The sequence below is a fragment of the Aptenodytes forsteri genome, unplaced genomic scaffold (assembly GCF_000699145.1).
Source record: "Aptenodytes forsteri isolate BGI_AS27 unplaced genomic scaffold, ASM69914v1 Scaffold221, whole genome shotgun sequence".
NCBI lineage: Eukaryota > Metazoa > Chordata > Aves > Sphenisciformes > Spheniscidae > Aptenodytes > Aptenodytes forsteri.
Window position 1 is genome coordinate 695,887 of NW_008794411.1, and position 24,821 is coordinate 720,707.

General features: G+C 44.1%; 1 protein-coding gene across 1 annotated transcript in view; it reads left to right on the forward strand.

Moving 5' to 3' along the window:
* Nucleotides 1-23,615, forward strand: part of SCARB2 (scavenger receptor class B member 2) — a 29,080-nt gene extending 5,465 nt beyond the window's left edge. The window contains exons 2-12 of the mRNA XM_009288890.1: nt 6,597-6,754; nt 10,678-10,825; nt 12,300-12,488; nt 13,261-13,352; nt 14,096-14,215; nt 15,159-15,337; nt 15,886-16,004; nt 17,947-18,020; nt 19,497-19,548; nt 20,759-20,917; nt 22,486-23,615. Coding sequence (XP_009287165.1) covers nt 6,597-6,754; nt 10,678-10,825; nt 12,300-12,488; nt 13,261-13,352; nt 14,096-14,215; nt 15,159-15,337; nt 15,886-16,004; nt 17,947-18,020; nt 19,497-19,548; nt 20,759-20,917; nt 22,486-22,527 — 1,332 coding nt within the window. The 3' untranslated portion in view covers nt 22,528-23,615. The remainder of the gene's footprint in view (nt 1-6,596; nt 6,755-10,677; nt 10,826-12,299; nt 12,489-13,260; nt 13,353-14,095; nt 14,216-15,158; nt 15,338-15,885; nt 16,005-17,946; nt 18,021-19,496; nt 19,549-20,758; nt 20,918-22,485) is intronic.
* Nucleotides 23,616-24,821: the final 1,206 nt, after the last annotated feature.

Below are 24,821 nucleotides of genomic sequence, written 5' to 3' on the forward strand. Positions count from 1 at the left end.
GCTCCCTCCTTGCACCAGCTGTTGTTGGGCGAGGGCAGGAGCATCTCTGAGCAGTGAACCCCCCCTGCCCTGCACCACCCCGCTAGGCTGGGGCTCACAATGAAGCTCAGGCTGCACTGGGCCTGGGCTGGGTAAAAATTGAGTAAATACGAGTAAAAATCAGTTCTCTTGAGGCAGCTCTACTGGCTGGGGGGGGGGGGGGGGGGGGGGGGGGGGGTTTTTCTGGAGCCTTCTTCAGAGCAGCAGCTCATGAGGTGAGCAGGGGACACCTAAAGCACCCCTCCCGTTTTCCCGTCCCTACCATAGATTTCTTGCAGCTTTCATACAGTAGCTTGTTCTGCTGCTCCATTTACTGCTGCCTCTGGAGCACAGCCAGAGGTGGTATGGGCTGAAACACGTGGTAGTTTCCCAGGCTGGGTGATGACAGCGAGGCATTTCACCCTGTTGTTAAAGGCTGCTTGTAGCACACCTCGGGGACACCCATCCTGGCATTGTTATGAATGCAGAGCCCTTCACTGTTTGTGGTCTGCCTAAGCTTTTGTTCCTCTCTCATATTGGCTCTGCATTTATCCGGTGGTCCAGTGAGAAGTGTCAACTGTGTTAGTAACTCACTTAAAATACCTGTGAAGCATGTAGATGAATATTATTTACCTACCTAGTCTGAGGAATATCATCCTCTGTTACTCTGATAGAGAAACCTAGAGTGCTAACAAATGAAGGGAATTGACCAGTGCTATTATCTAACTGGTGACCGAAGTCTGCTGATCCCCTGTGATGTCCTAACCAATGTACTGTTCTCTTCTTTGGGGTATTGACAGGGAACATTTCCTAACAAAGAAGCTGTATTGTCTTAACTTAAATCAGTTTGGTTTAGCGAGTGCAATTTTAGGTTAGCAGTCAGCTTAAGGCAAGTTGTAGCTCTTTGAAGTGTGCCTGTAAACTTCAGGGGTTAGCAAAAAAAAGGCTACTATAGGGTAAGCTGTCGTGCAGCCTGCCAGTGTGTCAGCTGCTCTTCAGGAACTGCTCATACAGCTACTTCTACAGTGTTCTCAGGTACATGCCTCTGCCGTGCTGGAGTGTAGCATGGGTAATGGATGGTTTATCCTGAAGTCATTTGATCGTTAGCCCATACCTTTTCTAGGCAGTCTGAAAGCCAGGTGTGAAGCGATGTGAGTGTTAATGTATGCAAAGTTGTATGCAAACCAAGCCAAATGAGTACAGCTTTGCATAGGAATGTTCTCCCAGATCTTGGGTCTCTTTGGAAAGGAGTCTGCCATCCTCTGCATCACAGCAGAAGTTCTAGTTTCAAGTCTGTTTCATGTTCTTATCAAAAGAGCAGTGGGGTAAAAAAAATGGTTTGGCGGGAGACTGTAGGACTGTCAGGAATTAGGTGTGATCCTCCTTACGCGTATTATCTCTCAGCTACATGCTCCTTACCCTTAATGGTTGATTATGTAAGAGTAAGTTGGTATTCGCACAGCAGGGCTTTCAGTAATGCGGGATAAAGTTTCCAGAGCTCAGTCTTTTCCTGCTTACCGCTCTTCAGCTCATGCTAGCGTACATCTGGATTGCACAGAGTCAAGTGTCCTGCTCCCTGTGCTAACCGCTGACTCCCTCCTGGCCTTCTCCAGGAGCCACACACATAAATTGCAGAAGTACAGCTTTCAGCCCCAAAGCAGTGTGCTCCCAATCACTCTGCTGATTCGGCTGCTTTCCATATGTGCTTTATCCCATGTGAGCTTTTTCTCATTTGTGTGTAGTCTAGAAAGTTGATGTCTCTTGTGTAACCATGTATGCAACTTAGAAAATCTTGTGCAAATAGACAAATCTGAATTTGCCTTTGAAATGTGGCAAGACTTGAGCTTTTCCAGTGCTCTGCAGTCCAGGGCATTGGACATGAAATGTCATCTCTGTGCTCTGGCCTTCTTAGCCTCCTCACCCTCTCTGTTACTGGAGGAGTTGCAGAAGGGGCAAGAGGTTGCCCCTATGACAGGTAGTTCATGTTCCTTTGAGCGCTTTCCAGCAGTCCTGAAACAGAGCTGACTTGCAGTGAAGAGCTGTCTTTGCAGTCTCAGCTACAGCTGAAATGGAAGACCGCATTCTGGAGCAGCTGAAGCACCTGTGTGTCCAAACCCAGGACCTGTGAACCACTGCGGATGGGTCAGCTTTCAGTAGGGGGTTTGTGTGCTGCATCCTTTCAAGCCGAAGGCAGGGTTCTTGGATACAGAGGGGGTATGGGAAGAGTGGGGAATCCAGCTGGGCGTCAGACTTCACATCCCCTTGAAAATCAGCAGGCAGATGTGTAGTAACAAGGACAATGGGAGCACTTTTCCTGGAAGGCGTTTAAATATTGTCAACTTACTCCCTTATTTGCCAGTCTTACAGGCTTTTTGTGAATTAGAGTGCCATGCCAGATCAGATGTCTAACTTGTCCCATATGTGTTCGTTGTCAGGGGCTAGCACCTGAAACTCCATCGAGTAAGGGCAAAAAAACTGTAATGAACAAGAATAAATTAGCTGCCCACAGGAGAAGGGCCTTCCTAGCTGCTAGCAGTGTTTGCCTTACGCTGTATGTTGGTTATATGGTTACGTATTTTATTGCCATAAGCGTGCAGTTTATGCATATAGCAACCTTTGATCTTTGCACCTAAGTCCAAACTTGGGCAATCAGTCCTCTACCTCAAGTGTTTTCGTTATGCCCCATACCTTACACTGATAATTTTAGTAAACTTTTAGTCCTCTAACCCCTTGAAATTTCACTGGACTTTTGTTGCCAGCTATCTCTAGAGCTGGATTGTCTGGAGTGTTTAGGACCCAAAAGGACGGGGAAGATACTTTGTCCCTCGATTTAGTTTATGTATTGATCTTTTTTTGTTGTAGTTGTTCAATGTGAAATACTAGAGCTCTCAGCACAGTTTAGTGTGGAGGCTTAGGTGAAGGATCAGTTGAGATGCTCCTTTTGAGCAGACCGTTCCCAAGGTGCAGGATCAGAGAATTCTGCTCATGTTGGTCTGAAAGCTTACCCTATCACGTGTCTTAAAAGTCGCAATTAAATTTTGTCATAGGTGAATGCATAAAACTATGTCTTGGAATTAGAATATTTTGCAGTTCCAGGGGAAAAAAAATGAAATTTAATTTTCTGTGTAGGTTCCAGAAATGTTCAGTACCATTTCCCACCTCCACTGTCACTGCCAGTAACAGTTACATTTGGGAGGGGAAGCTCACTTTTTTATTTCCTTTGTGTCAAGCATGGTCAAGACAAGGAAACACCAAAGAATGAGATAGCTGCAAATTCAGGACTGGCATGATAAAGTCAGTGGGAAGGGTGCTTTGGTACACTTGAAATGAGTGTGGACTCCACTTGGAAAGGAGAACCCCTGCTATGCTTCTGAGTGAAGCCAGGAGATCACTTAGGTTGTGATCTTGCAGTGGGTACACCCTTGCACCTCTCTGAGATGGGATCTCTGAGTCTGAGGCCTCTCTAGGCTAGTGCCTGCAGGACTAGTGTCTGTCTCGAGGTTCCTGAATACTTGAAGTTGTGTCTCTTGTTCTTGCATATAAATGTATGAAGAGGAAAAGTCTGATTCTCTGGCCTTACGCAGTACAGCAGCAATAACTACAGTGGAGCCGTACCTTTCACATATTTTAGATTAAAGAGCAGTCCTGTGATCTAATATCTCACAGCCTGCCCAATCTAGTAGTGAACAAAAGCTCTGACAAAAAACCAAGCAATCCAGTCATGAAACATCAGATCCTACTCTGGTGTGGAGCAAAGTCATCGGAGCTAAACTTGAATGCCGTTAGCTGGGGGACGTCAACATATGTTTCGCTCAAAAATATGTGCTCATATTTTTCTCTCGGGTCCAGGCTGTGTAATATCATGTGATAGACCCAAATATCCCTGGTAATATTTGGTGAAAAACAGAAGAAGAGAGCTTACTGTATTTTATTATTTGAGAGTTTCACGGGAGTCTATCTGAATCCAGCTCAGAAGTTTGTGAATCTGGGTTTACAGTTGGGGCTGTCACTGTACAGAGCTATAAATAGACACGTCATTTCTGTGGGAGATCCAAACGGTGTCATGCAGATCCAGGAAAAAAATCACCAGATGACTTTGTTTCACTACCCTTTTGCTCTGTAGCCCATCTCCCAGATGATTCCAAAATCTCAAGAGCCTGTATTTAAACCAAACTGCCAGAGAAAAGCTCCTTCATTTCCTTCTTATTAATGCTCTTTGCGTGTAATCTGGTGCATATGTGTATATATAAAGAACGTGGTAGAAACCCATGTTACATTTAGCAATGCTACATTGAGTTGGGGAGCTTCTTGTTTTCAGTCTAGCTCAGGAGAGGGGGACAGGGGACGTGGCCTCCCTGCACTTCGTAAATGTCATAAAGCATAGACCGGAGCCTAAAACTGGAATGAATATGGCCAGGGTGCGCTTGTTTTTTTTAAACATTGCACGTTTAGACTGAGTAATAATCTCTCACTGTAGTTGCTTCATATGAGAGACATTTGAGCAATAGATAGGTGCCCTGAATATGCTTCGTAGTTGTTGGGGAACAGTTCAAATTCCTAGATATGGATGGTTAAGGTCCAGTCAGGCAATAGTTACTCTGTTTATCAGTGTCAAGCTTATACTCATTGTGCTTCATGCACATGAGAGATGTGAGCTTCATACAACTTAGGAAGGGAGCAGACATCAGTAGTTCGCTACACCACCACCTCTGAAATAATTGACTTTGTAATGTGGTTATTTGCATATGGAGAAAAGCTATCACGGTCATCTGTAGGTGTCTTAAATGCATTGCTGTCTCGCTCCCAGCCCTTTATGGTGGCATCATGGAAATGGTATGCCTAATTTGGGGAGATTTTCTGTTCCTGATCCTACAAACCAACTTCAGGAGGGCACTGTCTGAATACAGGGGTGAGCCGCCTTGGCATAGATCGCAAGAAAACAGGATCAAAAGCATTGGGCTGTGTAGGAAATGGTACATATGAGGTGCTGGTAGTTCCAAAGAAATGCACAAAGCTCCTGAAGCATGTCTACAATATATTGTTTTTTGCGGTGTGCACAGAATACGTGGTTTTAAATTCTCAGCGGAAAGCAGTCTTCAACTGCGAAGTGCTACCAGCTGGGTTGGCTTTCATTGCTATTCAGTAATACTGCTGCCATTCCAAGCTCCTGCCAATAAGTTTTGCTTTGAAACAGTCTTCTCTTTATCTAATCATTCAAAATTAAATCGACATGGAGAGAAAACAGCTCCTTAAGTGGGAAGGCCAAGAATGAGTCCTGAGGCAACTGTGGCTGATAAAGTTAAGACCCCATAAACAGTAACCAAGAAATGGCAGCTGTCCAGTCTTCCCTGCTTTTGAGCTTGCACTTACAATATTTGACTTGTTTTCTCAGAAGAATAAAAAGAGCGAGTGTTGATGAGACCCATTTAATTGCAAATTATTCTCCCCCTTCTTCCGCCTACAGGTGATATGGTTTTCAAAAGTATAGTTTTCTTTGTGCTTATTCCTGAAAATTCCACTCTGCAAGCCAAATTTCTCTTTACTACCACAGTAGCAGTATCAGTGTTACAACTATATGAAAAGCCTTGATTTTGGTGGTGTTGGTGGTGATGCTTTTATAGTTGGGGTGAATTTTATCTAAAATGGAATGGTAATAAAATGAGGGGTTGAGACCTATATTATATGTTTCTAATAGAGCTACGTATAGGTACAGTTGTGACTTTCCTTATAACATGTATATGCTGGTAGGTAAAGGAATTATCTAATTCCTAATGATTCATTACATAAGTGCTTCTGTCATAAAATAATGATGTATAGCTCTTGTTTTGTAGGTCCATGTTTTATTCGTTACAAAATAGACTGACAGTCCATGGGTCTGGAGATGCATGTGCTCTCATTGCTGTAGGAAAGTAATTAAAGATAAACTGAAGAATCTTTGCCCTATTCAGAGACCTCAGAAAGTCACGAATCCCAGTATGCCTACACGAAAGAAATTTCTGTCACTTGCAGGTTTTCCTCACAGGCCACTGAAGAACAAATTCTAATTGCTTTTGAGACAGACTCACAGCTGTACTGGAATCTGACATTCTTAGGCAAAGAAATCATAAACACAAGGAATCTAAGGTTCTTTTCTGGCCTTGTTACTCCTAAGGGGTCTCTCTTAGGACCTCTTGGCCTCCCACTGTTGAGTTCCACTTTTATCTCTAATGTTGGCATGTTTCGTGGTATCTTACACCAGGTTTGGGTTTTGCTGATAGAGGAAACGCAACAGGATCATTGTGTGATAGCTGATAAGTCTTCATTCTGAAAAACGACAGGCAGAAGTGTTTGTGGGAAGAAGCGGAACAGCAAACGCAACAAATGTATACCCCTAGCCTGCAAGCCATTGTAGCATGTGTCTGATCTTGTTGATATTTAGTGAGATGCTTCAAAGTAAAACTTTTCTATAAACATTTGTAGAATTGGGTTCTCGAATCCTATTGCCTGTGCTTGTTCCGAGGGCATAGAATTCCTCTCTTTCCTATAAATATCATACAGCGTCTATCATTAACAGCTAATCTGTCTTTCTCTTGTTTCAGGGAACAGTATTGAAAAATGGCACGGAAACCTTTGAAGCCTGGGAAGATCCTCCTCCACCAGTCTACATGCAGTTCTACTTTTTTAATGTGACAAATCCTTTAGAAGTGCTTCAAGGCGATACTCCTCTTGTAGAGGAAATAGGGCCATACACCTACCGGTAGGACCATTTCGCTATTTTCACATTTCACTAAACCTGTTGTGTGTGAGGAAGCCAAAAAGTGGGATCCAGAACGCTTGGGATCCCATTCTAGGAGAAAACCTAGCTGTTAATGTGTGAGTAAAAGTTTATTCGAGGGAGCATGGTCATACACCGTCCAGACAGTACAACTAGACTGACACTTGGAGAACCTGCAATCAGTTTCAGATTAAGCCAGTGACTTCTATCAGATTTTGGGCAAGATTTTGCTTGTGTGCTGCTGTTCCTCAGCTGCTGAACACAGAGGAAGTTGTTTGCATCCTGACCTACTGTCTTACGAGAGAAAAGACAGTGACTGGTTGGGTGATGTTTGAGAGTCTGGGGAGAGGAGCGTTGCATAAAAGTGTGATTCATGTGTTCACTCAGAAATTAGTTCCTAGCTGAAGTTGCACAATTCACATCAGTAAAAATGTGGCCAGAAAACCAGTCAGAGAGTGGTGCTACAGGGATCTTCCTTAGCCAACCCTCACTATAAAACCTGCTTAGATTCAGACGTATCTACCATTTTTATGGACAGACGGACTTATGAAGGCCACGTGCAGTGTTGGAGCTTATCCAGCCTCTTGAACTCTCCTTCTGCGTGGTATGGCTACGCACTGAAATGTCTGAGTCTGCTGCACGTGGAGAGATTTTAAAGTCACCTTACAAATGAGTTTTCCTTTAAAGCTCTTTTCCTTTAGAGCTTCATTCTGCTCTGCTGCGTGCAGCAGTGTAGACCAGGAGCAGTCCTGTGGCAGGAAGCATTATGGTCTTTGAAGTCAGGTGGGAGAACCACGGCAAAAAGGTTGATTTCTCATTGTCAGTCTCGCTTTTTGTCACACACGCTCATTCAGACCGGGCACCGGCTCAGTGCAGGAAAGAGTTGTCTTTACCTAAGCTGCAAAATGATCAGAATCTGGTTGTTAGTATTTGAAAAAAAACCTGTCGAATAAAAGGCAGAGCCTTTGTGGTAGCCTTGGTCTCTGCAGCATGTCTTGCCTTTCTGTTTCTTTCCTCCCACACCTCAGCTTTGCTTCACCCTCTGCCATCAATCTTTTCCCCTACCTCCTCTGTATTTCAGTACTGTGTCTGTTTAGCCTTGGCAAACTACATGTGGTACTTTGGCAAAATAACCTTGTATTAGATAAACCAGTAAAGCTGGAGAAAAGATACATAAGCTTTCAAGTTCCCAATCTTTTCTTCAGGTCTCTGTAGTATAATGCTGATAATTAGTCAGCAGTGCATTCTCTCTGTCAGGAAGATAAATAGGGCCAGCTCTAGGTGTTATAGAGCTATATGAAACCACATAGGCCCACACTTTTCTGCACCCTGGTACTCAGTCCCCTTCGCTAGTTTCTTTTTCTCCCTTTCCTTAGCTCCAAGTGTCTTCTGGGTGTCATGCACAGCCTGGTTTGTGAAGCTGCACCTTACCCGTGAAAGAGTTCAGTGGGATGGACGGGGCTGGTGGTGTAGCTGGCTGGGTTGGTCTGTGCCCGAGGGACGCCCAGCCTGAGCTGCTGGTTTGCGGCTTGCTGGGAGAGCCTTCCCCTTCAACGCACGCCACAGGCTGGCTGTGAGCGGGTCGGGTGACGCAGGCTCCCTGAACTGTTTATTGCGGTGCGAGGGAGGGAGGCTGCGCGTTCCAGTGCTGCGTGTTTCAGTTACTTCTGGCTTGTTTGGTTAGCCCGATTTTGACATGTCTGAACAGGATTCGATTGTGCTGTGCTCTGTCTGATAGAAGAAAGAGGAAAGTTAGAAAGTGGAGTGCTCTTTTCCAGCAGATTCTTTAATCCTTGCCTAGCTGTCACTGCCAACTGTACAAGACTGTCAGCGGTGTGTGGGGGAAGAGAGGAGGCATGTGGGAGGAGAGGGAGAAGGGAGGGATGTTGCAGACATACTGCGTGCTCAAGCCAGAGAATAAATACCAAGTTTGTCTCACAGGCCCCGTGTAGCAAAGCATTAAAGACTCATTTACGTTTAGCATGCGGCAGAACACCTAAAATGCCCTAACATGAAGTAGGTGCATGGCTCTGTTTTATAGAAAACAGGATATTGGGGAGAAAGGCTGGAAGTGAACTGGCCCAGACAAGCAGAGGAAATTGAGTGACACAGAGGAGGTGGGATGGCTAAATAGAATCTCTTCCTGCATATTCTTCCTGCAATTCATAGTTTTGATGAACATACATTGTAAACCCAGTTAGCGCAGAGGTAGATTCTGTAACAAAAACGTAGTAGTGCTTGTGTTTTTAAATCCTGGAAGCTGAATTTGCAGCATATAAAACAATTAGTTATAAAGTACAAGCTGCTTATCTGCCCAAGCCTGCTGAGTCCCAAAGAATACTTGAATATTGTCTGGTCTTGCACACATACACAGCTCTTTGTCTTTAACATCTGAGATCCTCCTACTCATATCCCTAATCAGGGAGTATTATTTTCCTCTCCGTCCCTTTTAGAGTTGGAGAGGCTTCTCAGGTTAACTCTGGTCTATTTTAGGGAATGCACTTCACAAATGTCCGTTCCCATCCCCTCAGTTCAAGCCCTAGGGTATAAAATAGATTGCTGTACAAGAGGCTCTTGCCAAATCAAGCTGGAAGTGTTGCCAGACCAAAATGTCCCTAGGTGGTAGGGATGCTGAAAAGTGGTAGATACGCTGTTTGTGTAAGGAAGATGGGAAATGGTTGGTTTCTAACAAGAATAGTTTCACGGGCCTTTCCAGTTTGCTTTAAATTTGAAAGACTGAACCAGAGTAATACAGCCTGTCATGAAGCTGCATTGATGGATCTAGTGCAGCCAGGATAGGATCTAGGACCTGAAATGAACAGAAAACATCATAGCACAGGGTCTTGCAGAATAATTCACCTTCACATCTTAGAACTTCAAAGTTACACAGGAAGCAAAGCAATGTAAAAGTCACCAAACTCTTGAGTGAATGTAGACTGTGAATGTAGAAATACAGTGTGTTTCACTTCATGTGTACGGCAAAAGGATCATGCTGTGAGCAGACAACCTGCCATTTCCCTTTTCGGATTTGCTGAAGACACATGTATAGTTCATTTTGAGCCTGAGCCAGCCAGTTCTGCGGTATTGTATATTTCTTTGTAAAATGGTAGTGGCAATGGACTGAATTATGGTTATGACATGTGTTGCAGGGTAATTAAGATCTGACTTCCTCATCAGGCCAGCAGGTAGCATTTGATGTTTCTTGCCAATTGCACTTGTTTGTCAGCAATCCTGAGTTTTATGCTGCTTGTCTGAGTGCTTAGACAGTAACAGAAGCAACCTCCCAGGCCATGAGTAGTTCACGGCAAAAATTCAGTTGAATTCTGTCGTATCCAGGATTCCTGCCTGAGAATTAAAGGAGAAGAGCTAAAATGAGGCTTGCTCTGTGGTCGTGTCACATGTAAGCCCAGAAGTCCTACTGCAAAGTACTTTGAAGCCAGCAGAAAGATTCTGGTAGGTTCTTAGGTCAGGTTAGTGAGACTTACATGAAGCCTACATCTTGTTCTGCCTGGGAGTGAATTTTGCCTGCAGCAAAGAGGCAAAAGTTTTGTTTTCAAATTGTACTTCAAGGGCAGTCCCATATATAGTGCCTCTAAATCCTTCTGTACTGTCTGAAATTGTTCTCTTTCCTTGGAGGTTTTTAAAGACGAGGCAAAAACATAAAGTGCAATTAACATGTGGGGTGGCATTTTTGGAAGCACCCTGTGAGGTCTGATTCAGCTTACACTGACACAAAGGGGAGTTTGTTGCTGACAGCAGCAGTAGCAAAAATGAATCTACTCCTAATGAACTGAAAATCCCACCCTTTATGTGCTTAAAGCAGTAGAATAGCCATAAGTTAATTGCAATTAATGTTACGTGTACTTGTTTAACTTGATTAGAGAACAAACTCTCTTGTTTTTCAGAGAATACAGGCCAAGAGTGCACGTTCAGTTTTTGGACAATGGTACCAAAGTATCTGCTCTGAATCCAAAGACGTATGTATTTGAACCTCAGAAGTCAGTTGGAGACCCTGAAGTGGACCTGATTAGAACAGTTAATATTCCTGCAGTGGTGAGCTGTCTTTCATTTCTGCTTGGAAATCATCCTAACACACTTTATAACTAGCAGCGTGTTGCTTCATACTGTCCCTTTGTGGTACATAAACGTGATTGAAGAACGAGAGAGGCAGCTTATGTCTGGGGCAGATACTGCATTCAGTTTTGGTTTGGACTGTTGTGGGGTTTTTTAATTATGTTCTTCCCTCACCATACGCCTCTGTAGTGTTAGTGCCTCACTCTTGCGCTGAGAGCTGACACACACTTCAGAGATGAGCAAAAATCGGGCTTGTTGGGTTTCCATGAGTAAGTGAAACTAGGGAATTAGTGATGTCAAATGCATAGGAGGAACTCTGACTTTTGAATGAGAAAGTTTGGAATGTTTGGGGTTGTTTCTGTCAAAATTGCAAAAATTGCCTCCAAGTCTGCATCTCAAACTGAAAAAAAAAAAAGTATAGCAGTTTCAGATACAGCTGAATGAAAAGGTGCTCTCAGAATAAAATTAAAGTTAAAACATGCACCCCCAAACTGTGTTAGGTCAAAGTACTCTGCAAAGAAAGTCTCATTTTGGTGATCAGAGGCAGACCATTATTTTTGGTCTCATACAGGGATAGTATGAGAACAAGCAGATCTAAAGCTATCATACCTTCCAAAGGAAATTAGACTGTACTTGTTGGTTGTGTAACTAAGCCTTTACTCCCCATACTAGTTTAATTGACTTCAGCTGCAGGGTACAGTCATTTCTACTTTTCCCCCAGCATTTCCAAAAATGTCTTGTCTGATTTTATGACTGAATACATAAATGCACTGCATATAGTAGTAGATAGGACTCAGCTTACTAAAAGTTGTAAACAATACAGTCACTGTATTTACAGTTCCTCCCAGGCATTTGAGTGGTGATAAGTATTATCTCTCGTTCAGATTTTTGACTGTGTACTGTAAGAGGCAGTACTAGAAGAACTACAGGTTGGTTCGACCAAGGAATATTCCCTTCTTTCGTTTTTGCCTTTTTAAAGACATGTTGTAGAATCACTTGTCAGCTGGAAAGGAAATAAATTTTGGTATTGTTTGCATTTTGCAGAAATGGCTGTCTTTTAAAAATGTAAACCTTTACTTCCTAAGGGTGAAATTCAAAGCACGTCCCCAGCTGTAATATACTTGTGAAATTCAGGCTGTTTAGAAAGTGGTTTTGCACATTTCACTTCAAATCCATTCTTAAGACTATGGCAGTTAATGGCATGGAACTGAACCGGTTGTGTGCCAGTGCCAGGCTGAACGGGAATCTGCAAGAGCACATCCCTGTGGGAGAAAAGCTGAAGAACCTGTTAGCCAGCACATTACTTGCCACGAGTGGAAATAATGAAACTGAAAATACAGTTGAAATATGTGCAATGCTGAAATGTGTCTGTGTGTCTGTGTTTGTACGCAGCTGGTATTATTTATTCTACAATAAATCTGACCATTGCTCCCTTATTCCAATCCCCTGGCAGACTGCGATGGAGTGGACCAGGTCAACCCCTCTTCAGTTTGCCACAGAGGTGCTGCTGCTTCTGTACCAAGAATCCCTGTTTACAGTTCGCACCGTTCATGAATTACTGTGGGGCTACAAAGACAGGCTCCTGTCAACCATTCACCTTTTGCATCCTGAGATCGATCCAGTATTTGGTTTCTTTAATAAGGTAACTGGTGTGCAAGACTTTCTGATGCTTTAGATGGGTAATGATGTCATTGCTACAGAGTTTGGACTGTCATCGCCAGCCAGTTGAGAAGGTCGTACTTGGACTGAGTCCAGGAGGTAGGCTGCAGGGATAGGAAAAGGGATCTTCCCTCTTCAGTTTGGCTGTATGTAGGCACTGGCTGGTAGCACAGCTGTGAGTGTTTTATCTGACTTCCTTTTATCAGGTATGGATAAGCTTTCCAAGGGTGGCTTTAAACCACTCCACTATTGCCTGTGCTCACTTGAATAACATGGGCTTTGTGGGGCCAGTTGTGCAAACTACTAGAAAAATTCCCTGACCGACTTCCTTAGTACTTGATCGAAATTGCATGTTATTTCTGCGCTGGAGCCATTACTGGCTTCCACAGCGTTTCTGGTTGCACGTCATTTTGGGCTTGTTTCTTGGAGATCATCTGCAGTGCTCAGGTTATTTTCTGTGGGTTTATTTTTTTGCTAAGGGCGTTTTTTTCAGTGGCAAATTTCAGAGGGAAAAAAGACTAATCTTACGTTATATTTCCTTCACTTGGGAGGTGTAAGAATCTAGCCCAGTCACCTCCACCTCATTTACATTCAAGGTGGAGTTTAATGAATTGCACTTAACCTCAGGGGGAGTCCATCACTCCTAGGGTGGATTTGAAGTGATGACAGCCTAAACTCCTGCCACCCCGTTGCAGTTACCAGCCAGGTGTTACAGAATGAGCGGAGTGATTAAAAACTCATGTACCTGTTTGCAGATGAATGGAACTGATGATGGAGAATATGTTTTCCTAAGTGGGGAAATGAACTACCTTAACTTCTCAAGGATTGTGGAATGGAAAGGAAAAGAGTAAGTTTTTCAGTGTGGTGTGGCCTCTGTCAAAATCTGCCCCTTTTCACATTTTGGATGAACGTAAGCATTGTTTACAAAAGAAAGGGTCTTTTTATGCTGAGGATGGCGATAGCTCTTAACAGCTGTAGCTTCAGACCAGCCCTCCAGTATTCTGGTATGTGGCATATAACTATGAAAGGAAGACAGCCCAGGCCCTTAGAGAGCAGACTGCTGTGAATACTCACCTCTGAATGCCTGACTGCCCCTTGGCAGAGGTGACCCTCTCTCCGCTCCCTCCTCTAGGACACCCATCCCAGCCACCTGTGGGGACAGTATTCGTGCATCTACACAGCCAATATTCCCAGACACCACCCTTCCTTGCTGCTCTGTACCCAGAACCAAGGCTGGGACATCTTGTGCCTGGGTTATCTAACACTTCTTCAGCAGGCAACATGTGTTACAGAGAAGCCAAAGATGAACTGCCTGAAGCATCCCTCTCCCATTAAACAAAACATCTGCCAGCAATTACATATATGGGAGGAACTCTTGCAGACGTATTCTTGCTTACCTGGCGCCAGTTTAAAGAGACTATAGATGCAATTTAAACCCATTTTAATCACCTTTTTTGTTAGTGGAGCTGAGGCAAGAGGACTTAGCATTGTACAGGTCTGATTCTCGTTTGCTTAGACCATGAGCTGGCATCGCCTGACCACCGCTCAAAGATCTTTTAACCCTTACTCTCTTTGCTTCGTTTTCTTCAGGTCATTGAGCTGGTGGACGACAGAGACATGTAACATGATCAATGGAACAGATGGGACATCCTTTCACCCGCTGATTAGCAAAGATGAGAACATTTATATCTTTTCTTCTGATTTCTGCAGGTAAGGAGAAGAAGATGTCACTCAGACTTCAAAGCAGAGCATTTACGTCCATTCCTCTTGAGGTTTCATGTTAGGCTGGTGTTTTTCCTCCCGTGATTTTATTTAGCAGTATATGTTCTGCATTTATTCATGGTATGAAGGATGAGAGAATTACACCAAAAAACCCCCAATCTGCATCAAGTTAAGGATGTGCTATTTCAAAATAAAGACAAAGTGAAAATTTGTAAAATGGCTGGAAAGACAGACTGGACTGCCTTGCAAGGCTAGTAATGAGGGGAATGGAAGGATTTATATGAAGCTTGCCCAAAGCTGCTTTCCTCCAAAATCTTCCTCTGTGCCCTGCTTTTTTAGAGAATCCAGATTGCCCTTTTCAGAGATTCATGACTTGACATAATGCTATTTGAAATGCAGCAAGATGCAGAAAATCTTGATGTTTCCTTCCTTATGTTCCACCTTGTCTCCTCCCTTGCCCCTTTCCCTGTCTGTGAAGAACAAAACCGATCTGAAATTCTCTGTTTAAATCAATACAGATGTGTGTGACACTAAATTCAGGACTCGCCAAATTGTTCTGTCTTTCACGACTGTGTTCCTTTCCTTGTCCCTCTCAGTAGCATGTACCAGCACTGTCTCACGCAACACGCAATAGTAACATGGGGACCAGAGTGAGACCCTGAAATGCTGAAGGCAGGCATCAGTGTCCCTGCAGCAGCACAGCTGGCACAGGATCGTCTATTCTGTGCAGCAGCAGAATGACGAGATGTGTATTTGCTAATCAAAAGCCTATTAAATTTAATACAGAAGATGGTTGGAATGGGCTTAGACCAAACCTCTAGCTTACTGTAAACTTAAGTTGATACACAGGCATCAGCAAAGAGACATCTGCAGCAGGTGTCAGTGTGTGCTCAAGACTAACAAATCTGGGTCTGGCTTTTCTTCCTGGCAGATCTTTCTACCTGGTGTATGACAGCTCAGGAACTGTTGCAGGCATCCCAACCTACCGCTTTGTGCCCTCTGCTATGGTGTTTGCCAACATGACGGTTAACCCAGACAATGCTGGATTCTGCGTGCCGCCAGGAAACTGCCCTGGCACTGGCGTCCTCAATGTCAGCATCTGCAAGCAAGGTATGTTACCAGGCGGTGGAAGCAGACTGGAAGGACATCAGTGGGGAACATATTTCTCCCTTCCGTCTGAAATATATGAGGACAGTTTGGTGAGGCCTGTAGGGTTATGACTGTGCTCAGTGAAATCGGCCACCAACAAGTGATCGTTTGGTTGTAAAATGCACTAGTGATCTGAGGGGATGTTCCCGTCAGATGCTGTCTGCTCCAGCAATGATTTAAATCAAGCAATCAGAAGGAAGTACCAGGATCCATACTCAACGGCTTGGGCATTTATCCTCTGCTCTTATCCAGGTAGCTGTCACATCGGAGTAGTTGAATGAAAACGGTGCAAAAGACCAGCATGCAAGCTTGAGACATGAAGGCGTGCTGATGCTGCAGAAGGGAAAATTTGCTTGCTCTGAAGATAGGGAGTCAGAGCGTTGATTCTGTAGTTCCAGAATGGACTTCCCGTTTCACTGTAAATGGCACAGTGGGAAGGTCCTCAAAGACTTCCTCGAATCCTGCTCTGCCTTTTTTAGGTGGTGACTTTCTATGTTTTCACGTTCCAGGTGTGCCAATATTTCTATCAGCTCCACATTTTTACCAAGCAGATCAAAAGTTTATAGAGGACATAGAGGGCATGCATCCAAAAAAGGAATATCATGAGACGTTTCTGGACATCAATCCTGTAAGTGCAGCCTTTTTTAAAGGGTTATATAGGTGAATCCAAGCACATGGGTTTAGGTCACCTTCTTGGATGATGTGTATCGACATAGTCCCATTGACCTCAGGGAAGCTGTACTAGTTTATGTGGAACCGATCTATTTGTATTTGCTTGTATAGAGCAAACTTTGCTGGATAGCAAGAATTAAAATACTTTTCCCATTGTGCCTGTGCAATTAGAGATGCCATCAGACTGGTAATGATGAGATGAAGGGGTTAAAATATTTCTTGGAAGCAGATGAGGCTACTTTTCCTGCTCACCCTGCCATCCCAACCATTTGGGTATTATCCTGACTATGTTTTCATCAAGTTGAAGAGGCTAGGTATGTGGACCAAGAGAGCAAATCAGTAAAGATTTGGTGGATGTCGGACTCAATTTAGATAGCATGGAGTCATGAGAGGAAAGATACAGAAGCGTGGTGATGATGTCTTTCATGGAAGTTTACGGAGTTGTTGGTATTCCCACCGTGAAATGTCAGAAATAAAGGGAGCATGCAGCTGATGGTCTGAGGTTTTACACTTGTGGTTTAACCCTGGTAGGCAGCTAAGCACCACACAGCCGCTCACTCACTCCCCCCCAAGCAGGATGGGGGAGATAATCAGAAGGGTAAAAGTGAGAAAACTCAGGTTGAGATAAAGACGCTTTAATAAGTAAAAAAAAAAGAAAAAGAAACAAAGAGAAACAAATCCAAGCAAAACGAGTGATGCAAAAAAAATCCCAGTTGGTCACCACCAGCCAATCCTCGAGCAACAGCAGCCCTGGCAAACTTCCCCCCCCAGTTTTTCATCACTGAGCATAATGTCATACGGTGTTGGATATCCCTTTGGCCAGTTTGGGTCAGCTGTCCTGTCTGTGTCCTCTCCCAGCTTCTTGCCCACCCCCAGCCTACTCGCTGGCAGGGCAGTGTGAGAAACAGAAAAGGCCTTAAGGCTGTGTAACCATTGCTCAGCAATAACTAAAACATCCGTGTGTTATCAACACTGTTTTCATCACAATTCCAAAACATAGCCCGATACCAGTGACTATGAAGAAAATTAATTCTATCCCAGCTAAAACCAGTACAACACTGATCTCTACATCCACACATACGAATGTAGGTTGAAGGAAAGAGCAAAATCATGACCTGCCTAGTTTACAGAAACAGAGTACTCTGACTCATCAAGCTGTTATGTGTGGCTAAAGCAGGAGGCAATTGCATAGTTCCTCTCTTCAGATCTAGTGCAGATGCTGCTTGGTATCTGGTTTGGTGCCAGGTTCTTCCTGTTACCCTGCTCCTACTTATCCAGCTTTTTTGTACTATCATAAAATGAGCTCTGCGCTTCCCTCCTCGCACCCACTCTCCAGACTAAATTTTGCTGCTTGAATGAGGAAAATATTCCTGTGCATCCAATTGCAACTCTTACTGTATTGGTGGCATTACTGTGAGAAGTGTTTCACGCTCATTATCTCTGTGGCCATACACTCCCATTGACTGGTCAGTATCTGTTTTTCACCCTTTAGACAGAAAGGTTTGTCTTGTGGCTGAGATTGTAGAGTCTCTGCAACAGTACTCAGAAAGCAGAACAAACAGCTGTAGGCGGTGGCCTTTTCCAAAACTACAGCTGGACCTGGAAGAAAAAAGGGTATTTCTCTGTAGCCCAAGTGTAAGTTTGCACAGCACGATGGCAGCCTTATCTCTGTTGCAGCCTCTTTGCATCTCCTTAATTAAGTGGCAGACTGGAATGTAGGTATATGAGTTACAAGAGTATCTTGGTGAAGGAAAACAAATAACAACACTAAGTGGGTCTTGTCTTGCCTTGTCAAGTCCACACCAGTGTAAATATTAGGTTGCATTCTCCCAGTTCCTATTATTTCACATTTACTCTTTTTTTTTTTTTTTTTGACACTGATTTCTTTTATTCCCCAGCTGACAGGGCTTGTCCTGCAAGCAGCCAAGCGGATGCAAATCAATGTTCACGTCAGAAAATTACCTGAATTTTTGTAAGTGTTCTCTGCTGCCGGGTGGGTATCTCAGATCTGATTTGATACTCAAAATTAATTTGTCTGCAGTGTTCAGATGGAATATTGGTTGGAGAGTCCAAGTGAGAGAGAGAGAAATCCAGTCAAATCTCAATTACAAGTGGCAGTATCCTCTCTTCTCACAGATCAAGTAGATTTTGCAGTTCCATCTGCAGAGTAAAGACAGTATTCAAGAAAAGCAAGATGTTATGGACAGGTTCCACGTGGTGCTTGTGATGGCATCAGTCATATCACACAGGTTTGTTCGCTCAGCGAGGAGCTCTGCCACAGGGGAGCGCAGGTAGAACTCGGAGAGTTGCTACTCACTGCAGTGAGGACATGCCATCCTACTCTTCACAGCCTTTAGGAGACAAAAATGTAGTAGTTACCATCGTTTCTCAGCAGCGGTCACATGAAAACCAAATGAGAAGGCATGACCCCAGACAGGACTGCCCGTGCCTTTCCCCGGCAAGCACAAAAAGTAGACCAAGTGGTATGTCTCACAACAGCAGGCAAGTCCTATCTAAAACTCAGGAGGGAGGGCTCATTTGATCAGCTGGAGGGAAGTACCTTGCCTGTGACTGCATTGGTATGATAAAGAGAAGTCTTTGTACTGCAACTTTGGCAGTCAGTACAACCCTGCAAATGGGAACAGTGTACAATCCCAAGTAACGTGTGAGTAAATTGCCCCATTTCTTCTTTGTTGCAAGTGGATTCTGCCTGGTTTTCTGGGTGTTCCAGTTTGAGGGGGATGTCCCCAAACTGCAGCTCAGTTATGCAGAAATACCGTTCCCTTCATCTTGCGTCTTTCTGACGTGTTGATTTACTCATCACCAATGCTGTGTGATAGCTATTCTTCCTACTCGGTTTCTGACCTGGTGTTTATTGGCACAGCTTTGCTGTATACTCTACCTAAAAAAGAAGTACTTTATCTGCCCGATCCTCTTGGGAGAGTCGGTGATGTTTCTTCAGAAAAGCACCACCTTGTTTTCTAGTGCCCAGGAGCTGCTACATTAACACAGCTTACGAGTAAGCTGTTATTTCATGTGTGCCAAATGTTGGGGGTTTTTGCTGCTATGCGCATGTTGCTTGGACAATAGTTTCTGTGTTTTACAAATATGAGTAACCTTCAACATCAGCTTAGCTTAGCATTCCTGCTGACTGGCACAAATCTGTCATTCAGTCAGTTATTAATCAGCCTCTTACGGATCCCTCTCTTTCTCTCTCCACCAAGTCCCAGAGTATGCCATTGCTCCCAAAACAGAATTTATTATTCATTTTGGAGACGGAGATTGTTCTATTCCAGTAGGGAGGTGAAAATTGACAATAAAAAGGAACAGCCCAGAGGATTTTTAGGGACAGTTTCCTCATTCGTTGTTCTATTATAATCTGTCTTCAAAACCCTCAAGTTGAAGAGTTGCAAAACCATAATTTTTAATTGTTGGTTTTTTTACACAGTGAAACAGGCAACATCCGAACGCTAATTTTCCCAGTGATGTATATAAACGAGGTAAATATTTTTGTTATTTCTTTGCAGCATTGTGGTGTGTTTATGCTTGCAAAAATACTGTCTTTGAGCTAACCAGAAAAGAAAATGCTGGGTTTCTTGTTGTTTTATACAGTGATAGGTAAGAAGCTGTTGCTGTTTATTAACTAACATCCTCCTGCTGCTTGTTGACCATAGCATTAAGTTCAGCCCTGCAAAACACTCTCAGTCAGACAGTCCTTTTAATTTCAAAGGTATTGGCCATGAGGAAAAGGGCTGCTCAGATGAGGAGGCGAGAGTTCACAAGATCACATCTTTTTTTTGAGTAGTCTTTTGTGAATGTTCCTGGGTTGTAGCTGGATCACTGAATTCGTTGGATTCAGGGAGGACTCTTAGGGGACTAGTTTCGATGACATACACCATTATTCCAGGCCTACATTATTCCATTCCTAAACTGAGAGTTAAAGATCACTACTTTCTTTTGAAATGCAGACTAGATGATCCTTCTGTGGCCACATGAGGAGAGCTAAGAATTCTTAGAGGGAAAGTATATCAAGAAGCAATGAAGCAGAGGTGGAGAGTTGTGGGAGTGTTGTTTCCCTACCCTTCACAAAAGTAAAGCAGTCTACTCAGCTCTGGTGAGACTGCCCCTGGAGTGCTGCATCCAGCTCTGGAGCCCTCAGCACAAGAAAGACACAGACCTGTTGGAGCGGGTCCAGAGGAGGGCCACAAAAATGATCAGGGGGATGGAACACCTCTGCTATGAAGAAAGGCTGAGAGAGTTGCGGTTGTTCAGCCTGGAGAGGAGAAGGCTTCAGGGAGACCTTATTGCAGCCTTTCAATACTCAAAGGGGGCCTATAAGAAAGATGGGGGCAAACTTTTTAGCAGGGCCTGTTGCGACAGGACGAGGGGGAATGGCTTTAAACTAAAAGAGGGGAGATTCAGACTAGATACAAGGAAGAAATGTTTTACAGTGAGGGTGGTGAAGCACTGGCCCAGGTTGCCCGGAGAGGTGGTAGATGCCCCATCCCTGGAAACATTCAAGGTCAGGTTGGACGGGGCTCTGAGCAACCTGATCTAGGTGAAGATGTCCCTGCTCACTGCAGGGAGGTGGGACTAGATGGCCTTTAGAGGTCCCTTCCAACCCAAACCGTTCTAGGATTCTATGATTCTATAATATAAAGGAAGAACAGAAATAAATCTTTTTTGTCTCTTCACCTCTCTCTGCTCCAGAGTGTTCTGATTGATGAAGTATCTGCCAGCAAACTCAAGCATGTCCTGCTGGAAGCCAGTGTTGTAACTGGAATCCCCTTCGTAATCATGGCTCTAGGAATTGTTTTTGGGATTGTTTTTATTGTGCTTGTGTGCAGGTCCCGGGGAATAAGTGAAGAGGTAAGTAGCATTTGAATTTGACCTTGCTTACTGTACATCTGCCTGTATTTGATTTTCTTTTTGTTGATTTTACCTGTTCACTGTCTTTCTGCACACAAACATTTTTATATGTTGTTTTTGTTTAAAATGACCTTTCTAGGGAGGGGAAGTTTTAATAGACTCAGAATAAATGCACCAAAGCAAAGGAATGGAGCTAATAAAAGAAACATGGTAAGGCAGGTCTTATCTTCTGTGCCTAATTCCCTTGCCAACAATAGTAAAAAAAAATCAGCCTGTCTAGAGGACCCTGAAGGATAAGATGCAAAAGTCCACCATATTTGATGGACAGATTTAGTCAGCGACAATCTGACAGTGTTCTCAGTAGAAACAATTGTGTTGTGCCAGTTGATTATTTTTCAGAATCATAATGCAAATGTATGACCAAAGAACAGATGAATTTTACATACAACAGCATGCGGAAGTTTTATCCAGACAGTACTGGTTTCTATGTCTATTTCTGGAAAGTTCCGTCACAAACTGACACGCTGGCATTACGGTTGCTAGTCACGTTGAAAGCTGATGCCAAAATTTCACCCTAATAGGCAAGGCAGTCGGGTTCAGACGAGACAAACTATGGATCCTTTGGTTAGAGAAATAGACTGGGTACTCTAGTAGGCTGTTTTCTCCTTGTAGTTGCTGTGGTCTTAGTGTGGTCTTGCTTGTGTGATGTTTCCTAAATATTTTCTAACAGTGTGAGAAAGTGCCCTCACGCCTACCCCTAGAGCACCCAGCCACACCGTGCGGATGGTTTGTCGTAGTCAGCGGGCCCCACTACCATCGCGTCTCCAGTGGGACTAGAGATGCGATGGTAGTGGCAGCAGTGGCGGCACTTTCGCGGCGAGGTCTGCAGCCTCCTTCCCTCGAGCAGTGGCTGTGAGCAGCTGATCTTTGGCTCTCTTGGCTTCATTCTTGATTTTCTCTCTGGGTACCCAGGAAGCGTTTCACGAGCAGATGCTCTCAGAACTGTGCTTCAGGTTCCTTTACAAGAGAGACTGGTACTTTTTCCTTTGAGCTTTTGAGCCTGCCTGTGTTACTGGCAGGCTCAGCTAGAGAGTCAAAAGTGTCCCATTGCCTGAGGCCCCTGTCCCAGGCATTCCTGCCCCACCCTACATGTATAGCTTCATACCAGCTCTCTTGGATGTTCTTGAGCGCTGCAGAAGGATTAAAATTACAAAGGGGCACCTAAATTCCATGTTTTCTCTACATTGCTTTTGTTGCTTTTCCTGCAAACAAAAGTAGTTCAGCTAGTTCTAGCTCTCCTTGTGATCGCCCTCCCACCAGGGTGGTTATGGCCTTCCATCATCTGTAAGGTGCTACAGTGAGCCTGAGGTCCGTGCCCGAGCTGCCATCCACCCTCTGGCGCTTTTTTAGTGCACTGCTGGTTCTCTTACAGGAAATTGTACTTAGAAGTAGGAGCCAAGAGCTTTTCCCTTTCCTGTTTGGAGTCTCGGCAATCCAGCTTCCCCACCGTGGAAGCTCTCTAATGCGCCACATTTAACTTTCCTGTGTTGCGATTTTTTTTCTTTCAGAGTACTGAAGACGAAAGGTCCCCACTCATCAGGACGTCTTAGTAGATTTTCTTTAACATGTGAGCTTGGAGAATAAACTATTAGAGCTGACCTAATACCAACTACCATTACCCAGCGTTGTCCACTGTGGAGAAACGATGTGTCACGTATAACTTTTTGTGGTATAGAGATGGAGGAGAATCTGCATTGTCGTCAAGGGAGGAGACTTTTCTTACCAGCTAAGTTACAACTTTAAAACTACATTTTAAAACTGCTTGAGATCCTGCTTTTTTCAACCCCGCACTCTCTTTGTACCTGCACTGACAGCCATAGACTACCATAACCACCATATCAGCGAAAATAAAAAGGCCTGATTCATTACAGGAACGACACGGGTAAAATTTGCAAATGGCCTTAGGAGTGTGGGCTGCGAAGTACCCTTCTAGAAACAGAGCAGGCTCCTGTATCGCCCAGGAACAACGGACAATTTTGCTGTAGGCCTAGTATTGTCTTTTCTGTAAAGTGTTGCACGCTACTTATTACCAGTATGCACTGACTGTTTATTATTAATGTCACTGGTCCTGTCACAAAACTGATTTGTACAACTAATCCAAAACACTGAGTGAAACTTTGTTAAGCATCTGTAGTTACCAGGTAAAAAGAAGCCGATGATTTGAAATGCTTTTCCGTACAGAGCTTTTAACTGTTCTAACTCTGCACAGGATCCCGTTGCATGTTAGCGATGGATTTATCCTTAAGTTTTTGGGTTTTTTCTTCAACTTAAAAAACAGAACACAACACAACATTGTTCTTGATGGTGGAGGGTAGAAAAATGGTGTTCTTTTTTCTCTGGTATTTGTGTCACAGTTATCAGCTGTGTGGTTTAATGCAAATGCAGACTTGGCAGTTACATTTACTGTTTAGGACAAAAGCGCACCTCCATATTAAGGTACGTATAGGGCCTTGAGAAGTCATAGCAGTTTTTTTACTTGTCAAGTGGAAACTTGTTTTAAAAAAATCACAAAAGTATTTTTTTCCCCAATTAAAAGTATATTCTCATTGAGAAGTATTTCCATTAGATCTAGACAGTGAAACATATTTTAAAAATGTATTATTGTCTTCTAAATAGAGGCACTGGTTTTTGCCTTGTTTTGGTTTGGGTTTTTTTTTCCTAGCTGGTGATTTGTTCAACAGTTTTGTTCATCTGGAGCCAGTTCCAACCAGGAAGTTTCATGGCGACTGCAATTATTTATTATCTGTATTAGCTAAAAGCACCTGGCACAGCCCCGGGTCCTCACAGTATTGCAGTTGCAGCTTTGCCTCTTCCACGCATTTGCCTCAGCAGAAGGCCAGAGCTGGTATCCTAAACCTCGGCCGAGGAGCAGGACTCCGGTCGGACATTGCCTTGAGAACTGCAAGCGTACGCCCAGGGAACGAGAAACTCATCACAACTTTCTACAGCGAGTCGTCTCAAAGGAGTTGTTCAGGAGAAACCTCTCCACTCGACATGGTGGGCTGAAACTGTCACCTCTTCTCCCCGCCCCCCCAAAATGTTGCTTTCTGGGCAGTTAGGCTGAAAATAACACTCTGTGAAAACACCTTGGGAACTTTCTTTGCTCTGCTTTTACCCAGATGCTGCTCTTCTTGCCACGTTCTGGATGCCAGATACGTTGTTGGAGTTACAGCCACCTCAGCGCTTTTGTGACGTTCATGTCCTTCCCTGGCCAACTGCTGGAAAGAACCTGTCACGTAGGGAAAGTCTAGTGGATTTTCTTTCCTAGCTGCCTGCCAATTCCTACAGCGGGGAAAGCCTGACCCCAAGTCCATGGGGTGGGGAAGGGGACAAGGGAGAACTGCTGGTGCCATTGTAAGGCAGATCCCCAGTAAGAAAGGGGTCTTTCTCCGCCAGGGACCCTGCAGGTACGGAGAGACCCCAGGCTGTGTGGGTGCACGGTACAGCCGTGTAGCTCTCTTTTTTGAGTCGGTAAACCCTGACATTTGTTGGGGTTGGTGAGTTACGGGAGCTGCGTTGCTCTCCTGCTAGAGCTCGCTCTGGTGTCCGCCCGCCACGGCTCCCTTGGCACGGGGGTGCCGTGCCCCCTTAGCCATACCTGGGACTTTGCCCTTCAGAGCTGTTCTTTTTCTGAAGCTTTTTGGCTTTTTGAGTCGGTGTTGCTGTTTGTTTATGGTACAGCACTTCAAGCTGTGCTTTTCTTTTCCTTGCTAAATCGCTGCCGTCCCTCCGTTCTTCGACCGGGGAGAATATTTTTCCCCGCGAGATTCTCTTGAATCTCTGTTAAACCGGAAACAGGACGTTTTCTTCTGCCGGTACAAGGCGAAGATGTTTAGGCTTCTTA